Source organism: Myxocyprinus asiaticus, chromosome 13, assembly GCF_019703515.2.
Source record: "Myxocyprinus asiaticus isolate MX2 ecotype Aquarium Trade chromosome 13, UBuf_Myxa_2, whole genome shotgun sequence".
NCBI lineage: Eukaryota > Metazoa > Chordata > Actinopteri > Cypriniformes > Catostomidae > Myxocyprinus > Myxocyprinus asiaticus.
In genome coordinates, this window is record NC_059356.1 from 39,324,080 (window position 1) to 39,333,425 (window position 9,346).

At 34.2% G+C, this 9,346-nt stretch overlaps 2 protein-coding genes across 2 annotated transcripts; one reads left to right on the forward strand and one right to left on the reverse strand.

The window, feature by feature from the left end:
* The first annotated feature begins 1,090 nt into the window (after positions 1 to 1,090).
* Positions 1,091 to 2,003, forward strand: LOC127450538 (interferon alpha-13-like). Its single transcript, XM_051714761.1, has 5 exons — positions 1,091 to 1,216; positions 1,293 to 1,379; positions 1,469 to 1,615; positions 1,724 to 1,819; positions 1,911 to 2,003. Exons 1-5 carry the CDS (start codon positions 1,091 to 1,093, stop codon positions 2,001 to 2,003), a joined length of 549 nt encoding a protein of 182 aa, XP_051570721.1.
* A 3,058-nt stretch (positions 2,004 to 5,061) lies between these two features.
* On the reverse strand, positions 5,062 to 6,023 carry LOC127450536 (interferon alpha-13-like). The gene is made up of 5 exons (XM_051714759.1): positions 5,898 to 6,023; positions 5,722 to 5,808; positions 5,474 to 5,608; positions 5,248 to 5,346; positions 5,062 to 5,156 (listed from the first exon to the last, which is right to left on the reverse strand). The coding sequence occupies exons 1-5, from the start codon at positions 6,021 to 6,023 to the stop codon at positions 5,070 to 5,072; spliced, it is 534 nt and encodes a 177-aa protein (XP_051570719.1). The 3' UTR covers positions 5,062 to 5,069.
* Between the last annotated feature and the right edge of the window lie 3,323 nt (positions 6,024 to 9,346).

Sequence of the window (9,346 nt, forward strand, 5' to 3'; positions counted from 1 at the left end):
CTTGGTCTTTGTCACAAACAGACAGACATTTTTTACCAACCATATGCCACAAATATTTCAGAGTTTATTATATACCATAATAAACTCAGAACACAGTTACACTTGACTTCCCATAAAGATAAATTAGGTTCACTCCAAGATCAAATCAGTAATGCTCACCCTGTTTTGGAAGATTGTATAATGTATAGGTCAATTATAAGCATCTTCTGTTGACTGAAATGGCAGTTATATTACTCACCTTGGATATGTGCTGCCTAAATGGAAACATTTCATGCTTGATATATATTTGGTAAAATTAAAGTATGGAAAGTGTCAAATATAAACACAACCAGTGGGGTAACTTGGATCTTGCGTGCCCCAGTGCAAAGAACCTTGGTCGTTTTTTCAACACCCCTCGAGCCTGGGGTCATTTTTATGGTTTCTTTTGGTCGACCGTTGCGGGCCCCCTCTCACCCCGGCCTTAGGGCGACTGCACACCCTGCCCTCCCTGAAGTTACATAGTTAACTAAGCCTTCAGATGTTCCTCTTTAGTAAATCATCATTTCACTTGTCAACAGATAGTTGTGTGATGAATAAAAACATGTGTCAACACATTTATTAGCCTAATATATAATGTATGCACATTTACAGTAATGCATTTGCTTATTCTGTTGTATGTTTTTTCGTTTATACATTGGGCTCTTGGATACCACATAAATCTTTTCATATTAATAAAAAAATGTAACGAAAATCAACTTCATATGAATCAAAAGGAAATAGGTCTTCTTTGTGAATGCACTTGAATGAAAGAAACAAATAAGAGTTTAAGACGTCTCGAAAACGCAAAGTCTCGTCCATTCGGATGTAGTGAATAAGTGTGAAATCACCCCTTTCGCTTTTTTATCTGTGCAAGTATGTTGTATATAAACTGTAGCCCCACTATGAGTCTTTCACATAACAACAAGCACAACTTGTAAAGTATACCCGACAATTCAACGAGGTAAGCAATCAATTTCTGATTATTAAAGACTTTATAATTGTGTTTGAACTTTATCGGAAAGATCAGTTTAACTAGTAAGGTCTTTGCTTCCTTATATAGGCATCTGTCAAAATGGATCACCATCTTATGGCCTGGCTGTGCGCCATTGTCTGCTTTGCGCAGGTTTGGTCATTGCCAACAAACTGCATCCTCCACAAGAACTTAATGAAGACGTCATACACACTTCTAGAAACAATGGTACGTGAGGAAACATTGCTATATAATTATGCAGTAAAAACAATTTTCCCCCTAACGAATTTACATTTTGCTTTAGGGGGGTCATTTTCCTTTGCAATGCCTGAAGGACCATGTTTCCATTTCTTTTCCCCAATATGTGTTCCAGTCCAACAATACACAGCAGGTAACATTTCTGCACGAACAGTTTTTGATCACAAAGTTCCGTGCTCAATTTAAAACTAAACATCTGTAATGCAACTGTTTTTTATTAAGGTTACTGGTGTCGAAAAAGCCATTTACCAGACACTCCAGAATATTGACACACTGTTTGAGAATGATGGTGTTCCTGACCAGTGGAATGCGCAAAAACTGGATGACTTTCAAAACATCATATACCGCCAGATTGAGGACAGCAAATGCGTAAGTGTTGCCTAGACTCCTCACATCTGATTGTTTAAAACGTCTAACTGCCCTTGTGCCAATCAGCATTATTTTTTTATGTTACTGTGTGTGTGTGTGCCAACATAGGTGATGAATAAGTTTGAAGCGACACAGGATTTCCCTAGTAGAGATGTTGCACTCAAAGCTTACTTCGAGATCATATCCACAGTTGTGAAAGAAAAGGTACGCTTGCATCCCTAACCAGTGTAACTTTAGTCTGTTTGGTGTTTTATTATAAACATTCTTATGCTGAATGTCGTTCATTTCTGTGCAGGGTTTTAGTTACTGCGCATGGGAAATCGTGAGGAAGGAGATACTCCGCACTCTGAAGTTCATACTGACGCAAAACTCCGACATCATGTTATGAGCACCCAGAACTCAATTTGTTCATGTAATTTTGTTTATTTATTTATTTATTTATTTATTTATTTATTTAGCCTGGATGGGACAGAGTATTTAGTCTGTTGGCTGTAACGGAAAAACCCGTTTCTATTTCACTTTCGAATTGCGTCACAATGTTTCATCACCATTTTCAAGTCCATTCAGCACTGGACAGTTCCCAGTCAGAAAGGTTAAACAGTCCTTGCATATATTTAGCTTGTTGTATTTTTTTAGTTTTTATGTTTTCTTGACTTTTTTTATTTAGTTATTTTTTTTTTATTATTTATTGATTTAGTTATTTTTTTTTAAATAAAAACATTTTAAATACAGTGACTTCTTGTATTGAATTGAACTCTTGTATTGTGTTGTCAAACACTGATTTTTGCTACATTTGACTTTTGGTGAAATTAGCTTCATAGTTAAATGGAAAGCGTCCAAAGCAAATCGATAAAAATTGATGTTATGAGAAATAACGAGATAAAATCATATAATATGATATAAGCCTACTTGGTGGGTATAAAATATTAAGATTTTATTTTAGACTCACTTTATTAGTTTATAGTCTTGTGATCGGATCTTCCGAAACGAATCGTCTAGGTGTAAACAAGGTCTAGGGGTCTGTTCCAAAACCTGTAACCAAAACTTTAAAGGAATATTCCGGGTTCAATACAAGTTAAGCTAAATTGACAGCATTTGCGGCGTAATGTTGATTACCACATAATTTCGACTCGTCCCTCCAAAAATCGAGGTTACAGTGAGGCACTTACAATGGAAGTGAATGAGGCCAAAGTTTGGAGGGTTTGAAGGCAGAAATAAGAAGCTGATAGTTTTAAAAGAGCACTTGCATCAGTAGGCTACTTCTGTTAAATCTTGCGTATCATTTGAGCTGTAAAGTCGTTAAATCATCGTTTTTACGGATTTTTTAGGGTTTACAGCGTTACCTCGTCTTGGCAACGAAGTTGTAAAATTGGATATAACTTTACACAGAAAGGGTAAATGAGTGATTTCATCACACTAAAATCATGTTAAAAAGCATATTGTTTATGTCTTGTGGCTATGTTTTTGAAACAGTGAGTATTTTAATATTTAAGGATTGGACCTGTTTACTTCCATTAGTACTTGTAATTATTATTATTTATTTTTTTAAAGAAAAGTCGAAATACATTTTTGTGGTGATCAGCATTATGCCACGAATGCTGTCGATTGAGCTTAACTTGTGTTGAACCCGGAACATACAAATTTCATTCATTTAAAAACATTTCTTTTTGCGCAGGCTTACGATTGTCCTTAGAGTTCAAAGGTGTAAACTTATATAATTTATGTGCTTTGATGTACCTCTTTATCTTGCATTGCGGTTTGTACAGCATAGCTATATTGATGTATTTTGGTGATGTATTTATGTGATGTACTTTTGAGATATTTCTTTTATTATGGTTGTACAGCACAGTGTTCAACTACTGTTGTTTCTATTGTGCTATATAAATAAACTGATTGACTGATTGATTGATTGATTGATTGATTGATTGATTGATTGATTGATTGATTGATTGATTGATTGAACATTCCTTTAAGGAGCGCTTGAATGAGTTGCCGCCTACATGTAGAGCGTTCCAAATCCTTGGCTTCATTTCAGTAAGGAACAGCTGCTTTAGAAGGTAGGAGACAGCAAGGCAGCTCACTAGGTTTTGGAACTTTTTGAAACACTGTCCTGATCGAATGTGAATTATTCGTTTTACTGTAAGTTGCAGCATGACATTAGAAAATCATGCAATGATCACACATGTACACATTGGTTTCTCATTTTTTTTTATAATGTTTTGTTGAATGATATACATCGTACCACGCGTATCTATAAACATATATATATATATATATATATGTCATATTGTGCATTTCTATATATACTTATATTTCTATTAACTTTTCATTTTATTCTGTTTTTTTATTTTTATTTTCTATGTCTCATTGTTGTATTGTTTGTGCACTGGAGAATTCTGTCACCAAGAAAAAGTAATTGTATGTGGAAGCATACTTGGCAATAAAGCTCATTCTGTTCTGATCCTGAAACATGTTTTGCAAAGCTCAGTTATAAATTATAGACCTTGTATAAGTCAAAGTTCTAAGAAAAACATTGGACACAAGCATAAAACAGTGACTTACTGCCCAGGACAACAGGACAAATCACAGATTTTCAATAAGATTTAGGATTATAGATGGGTAAACTGTTACATATCGGTCCATATATATATATATATATATATATATATATATATATATATATATATATATATATATATATATATATATTCTTTATATGGAGAAAAAAGTGTATATCTTAAGACCTGGGCTTCGTTTGCCAAATATATCGTAAGCATAATCAGACAGAATATCTTAAGATTGTTCTTTGTGGCCCGTTTCCAAAAGCTATCGTAAATTAGGTAGAAAATGGTCGTAGATTAACGAGTCCCTGCGGAAGTCTTTTATATGTTATGTGGTACACGTGTTTATAAGGAAAGCAAAATATTCATCTAAATTTACTAAGTTTAAGTACAATGTACATCAGCTTTGTAAGTATAAGTTTATGTTTTAACAGAAGTTAAGTTAAATTTACTCACTTGAATATACTGTATATTATGCTGTGGAGTTAAGAACATTTTACTTCATTTTATACAGTTAACATTTTCTTAGAAAAACTGTGTGCAAAAACTTGCTAAAAAAATTCAGTAAATCTTACTAGTCTTTTTTTTTTTTTTTTCAAACGCCAGTGAATGAAACTCAGACAAATACTTCAGTGTCGTCAGTTTTATTGAATGTTTAGTGTATAGCCTTATCTCTGTCATCAGAAAAAGACAACTTAGAAATAAATGTAGCATTTTACTGACAAGAACACAGACACTACAAATACTGTTTTTCTCCTTGCAATCAAACAAACAATCAGTAACCAATAAATAATCAAATAAATACACAAATAGGTAAATAAATAATTAAATACTTAATTAATCACTTAAATAAATAAATAAATAAATAAATGCATATTTGACTACGAAAATTGCTATTTGGATGAGTTTAGCTGGAGGATGTCATTAAGAACACTCAGGAGCTCTTTTCGAACCACCTCCCATGCGCAGAAACTGTAATCCTGATAGAGAAAAGAAGATAGCAATTGATGTGAGCTGTACATTTTGTATTTAACTGAGATGTGTTTGAGAAGGCTACAAATCGAATGGTACCTTGTTTCTAAGAAGAGTGGCCAATTCTTCGAAATAGTTTCTCAGGGCATTGTCTATTGCAGGAAAATCATCCACGGGTCCGTGCGTTTTCCCCAAAACCTGCCCAAGAATAAGTAATTATTACATCGTTACAGGTGTGTTCACACATCCATGCAATAGAATGAAAATAAAATAGGTATAACAGAAAATATAACAGACTGCAGTAATAAATGTATGTTTCCCTTACACATTTGTTATCTTCTTTTAAGCGATAAACTTTGTGCCGGAAAACATCCACTTTCTCCGGCACCCAGGATCCAGGATGGGTCTCATTTGCAAACAAAGAGTCAATGTGCTCCATGATTGTATACACTGCGATTTTCTGCACATCAATAAGCAAGAGCAGTTAGACAACATTACATCATCTAAAACATTTAATTATGTCTTGGAACTAATGCATGGAATGGTCATGGTCTTGATTTGTTGTGATTTTACCTGATTTGAGCCGTTTGATTGCAGAGCAGATTTAGGAAACGTTATCTCGACTTTTTCTTCCAAGCATTCACGAGGGAAAAGGCCTCCCTATAAACAAAGACAGGGCAGAGGTTAGGACATGTGTGAACCAAGTAATGAAAGGAAAGGAAGAGAATACAAATAAAAACTCAACATACCATATTCTCAAGTAGATTGTGAGATGACTCCACAAGGTCCCACCGAATAATGCACTTTGTTGGCATTGAACAAACTTGCGAATATATAAGAAATGAACACAGCAACATAAAATGTACAAGTGCCATTTTGTAGATTAATTCAAGATCGGGGATCACGAAGTAAGTCAAAGTAAAAGAAAGAGCTTTAAGAATGGTACTTTGTCACGAAGGCTGTTGAAACTATGTGTGATGAGAGAGATTCCAATCGTTCATTTTATACAGCATTGATCCATGATAATCGAAATAGAAATAGAGGATGGAAAGACAGATTAAACCACAACAGCAACCGTTTCTTTGAGCCGTAGCGCTTTCGACTTTCTATTTCCTTCCTTTCTATTTTAGCTAATCTGTGGTCTATCTATCTATCTATCTATCTATCTATCTATCTATCTATCTATCTATCTATCTATCTATCTATCTATCTGTCTGTCTGTCTGTCTGTCTGTCTGTCTGTCTGTCTGTTTTTCAGTAACCCCATCATAATTAAAAGGTTTGAGACTCTTGAAATGTCTTGAAGTTCATTGAGTACGTAAATTAGGTATTTGAGGCTCTTTTATTGGGTGTCTGGAGGATCTCCAGAGGGCTCTGCCGGTGTGGCAGCTGAGGAACCCCGAATGGTGCCTTGTGTATCTTTTAATATTTTACCGTGATGGGTCCTGCCGCCCTGCTAAAAACCTAAAATTTGTGCTTAATCTTCATAGAGAAATTGGTCTTGTCTTTGAACACTGTTTACCTTTTCTGACAGACAATTCAAAATTCAACACAGCACTAAATAAACACTTTGGTGATACTCGTTACTGATGGTGTTCCTGACCAGTGGAATGCGCAAAACTGGATGACTTTCAAAACATCATATACCGCCAGATTGAGGACAGCAAATGCGTAAGTGTTGCCTAGACTCCTCACATCTGATTGTTTAAAACGTCTAACTGCCCTTGTGCCAATCAGCATTATTTTTTTATGTTACTGTGTGTGTGTGCCAACATAGGTGATGAATAAGTTTGAAGCGACACAGGATTTCCCTAGTAGAGATGTTGCACTCAAAGCTTACTTCGAGATCATATCCACAGTTGTGAAAGAAAAGGTACGCTTGCATCCCTAACCAATGTAACTTTAGTCTGTTTGGTGTTTTATTATAAACATTCTTATGCTGAATGTCGTTCATTTCTGTGCAGGGTTTTAGTTACTGCGCATGGGAAATCGTGAGGAAGGAGATACTCCGCACTCTGAAGTTCATACTGACGCAAAACTCCGACATCATGTTATGAGCACCCAGAACTCTATTTGTTCATATAATTGTATTTATTTATTTATTTATTTATTTATTTAGCCTGGATGGGACAGAGTATTTAGTCTGTTGGCTGTAACGGGAAAAACCCGTGTCTATTTGACTTTCGATTTGCGTCACAATGTTTCATCACCATTTTCAAGTCCATTCAGCACTGGACAGTTCCCAGTCAGAAAGGTTAAACAGTCCTTGCATATATTTAGCTTGTTGTATTTTTTTAGTTTTTATGTTTTCTTGACTTTGTTTTTTTTTTATTTTTTTTTTTTTAAATAAAAAAAAACATTTTAAACACAGTGACTTCTTGTATTGTATTGAACTCTTGTATTGTGTTGTCAAACACTGATTTTTGCTACATTTGACTTTTGGTGAAATTAGCTTCATAGTTAAATGGAAAGCGTCCAAAGCAAATCGATAAAAAATGATGTTAAGAGAAATAACGAGATAAAATCATATAATATGATATAAGCCTACTTGGTGGGTATAAAATATTAAGATTTTATTTTAGACTCAGTTTATTAGTTTATAGTCTTGTGATCGGATCTTCCGAAACGAATAGTCTAGGTGTAAACAATGTCTATGGGTCTGTTCCAAAACCTGTATCCAAAACTTTAAAGGAATATTCCGGGTTCAATACAAGTTAAGCTAAATTGACAGCATTTGCGGCGTTATGTTGATTACCACATAATTTCGACTCGTCTTTCCAAAAATCGAGGTTACAGTGAGGCACTTACAATGGAAGTGAATGAGGCCAAAGTTTGGAGGGTTTGAAGGCAGAAATATGAAGCTGATAGTTTTAAAAAAGCACTTGCATTAGTAGGCTACTTCTGTTAAATCTTGCGTATCTTTTGACCTGTAAAGTCGTTAAATCATCGTTTTTACGGATTTTTTAGGGTTTACAGCGTTACCTCGTCTTGGCAACGAAGTTGTAAAATTGGATATAACTTTGCACAGAAAAATAAATTGATTGATTGAACATAAATACTTTAAGGAGCGCTTGAATGAGTTGCCTCCTACATGTAGATGCTGTTGCCTTCTGGCCGACGCTCAGGCACAAGAACAGTTTTTCTCTCAGACTATCCATCTCATGAACAGTTAAAAAACTATAATATAATTACGTGCAAGACACAGCAGTCAGTTATATTATTTAACATATCCTCCCTCTTCTGCATTACATTCCCTTGCACTGTATATAACAGATTTGTACATATATATATCTTATTGTGTATTTCTATATATACTTATATTTCTATTTGCTTTTTATTTTATCTATTTTATTATTATTATTATTATTATTATTATTATTATTATTATTATCAATGTCTCATTGTTGTATTGTTTGTGCACTGGAAGCTTCTGTCACTGTCACCAAGGAAAATTCCTTCTGGCATATTTGGCAATAAAGCTCATTCTGATTCTGATCCTGAAACATGTGTTGCAAAGCTCAGTTATAAACTTTGGACCTTGTATATGTCAAAGTTCTAAGAAAAACATAGGACACAAGCATAAAACACTGACTTACTGCCTAGGACAACAGGACAAATCACAGTTTTTCAATAAGATTTAGGATTATGGATGGGTAAACATTTTTAAATCGGTCCATATTTTTTTTATTTAGTTTTTTATTTAGTTTTATTATATTGAGAAAAAAGTGTATATCTTAAGGCCTGGGATTCGTTTGCCAAATGTCTCGTAAGCATAAGCAGACAGAATATCTTACGATTGCTCTTGTGGCCCGTTTCCAAAAGCTATCGTAAATTAGGTAGAAAATGGTCGTAGATTAACGAGTCCCTGCGGAAGTCTTTTATATGTTATGTGGTACACGTGTTTATAAGGAAAGCAAAATATTCATCTAAATTTACTAAGATTAAGTACCATGTACATCAGCTTTGTAAGTATAAGTTTATGTTTTAACAGAAGTTAAATTCACTCACTTGAATATACTGTATATTATGCTGTGGAGTTAAGAACATTTTACTTCATTTTATAAGTAAATCTTTTGGAATCTAAAGCCTTTTTTATTTTTTATTTTATTTCTTTATTTTTTTAGTGTAGTGTATTGTATGGACCTAAAGAGCTGAAAAATTCTTCTAAAAATAATAACTTGTGTTCTGCAGAAAAAGAA

What these genes read in the sequence shown, in the direction of transcription:
- LOC127450536 (XM_051714759.1), bottom strand. Translation starts at nt 6,023, where the DNA reads ATGGCACTTGTACATTTTATGTTGCTGTGTTCATTTCTTATATATTCG. An exon ending in AATCAAACGGCTCAAATCAG is followed by an intron (nt 5,609 to 5,721) that starts GTAAAATCACAA and finishes ATTGATGTGCAG; the next exon opens with AAAATCGCAGTGTATACAAT. An exon ending in CCACTCTTCTTAGAAACAAG is followed by an intron (nt 5,157 to 5,247) that starts GTACCATTCGAT and finishes TTTCTCTATCAG; the next exon opens with GATTACAGTTTCTGCGCATG.
- LOC127450538 (XM_051714761.1), top strand. Translation starts at nt 1,091, where the DNA reads ATGGATCACCATCTTATGGCCTGGCTGTGCGCCATTGTCTGCTTTGCG. An exon ending in ACACACTTCTAGAAACAATG is followed by an intron (nt 1,217 to 1,292) that starts GTACGTGAGGAA and finishes ATTTTGCTTTAG; the next exon opens with GGGGGTCATTTTCCTTTGCA. An exon ending in AGATTGAGGACAGCAAATGC is followed by an intron (nt 1,616 to 1,723) that starts GTAAGTGTTGCC and finishes GTGCCAACATAG; the next exon opens with GTGATGAATAAGTTTGAAGC.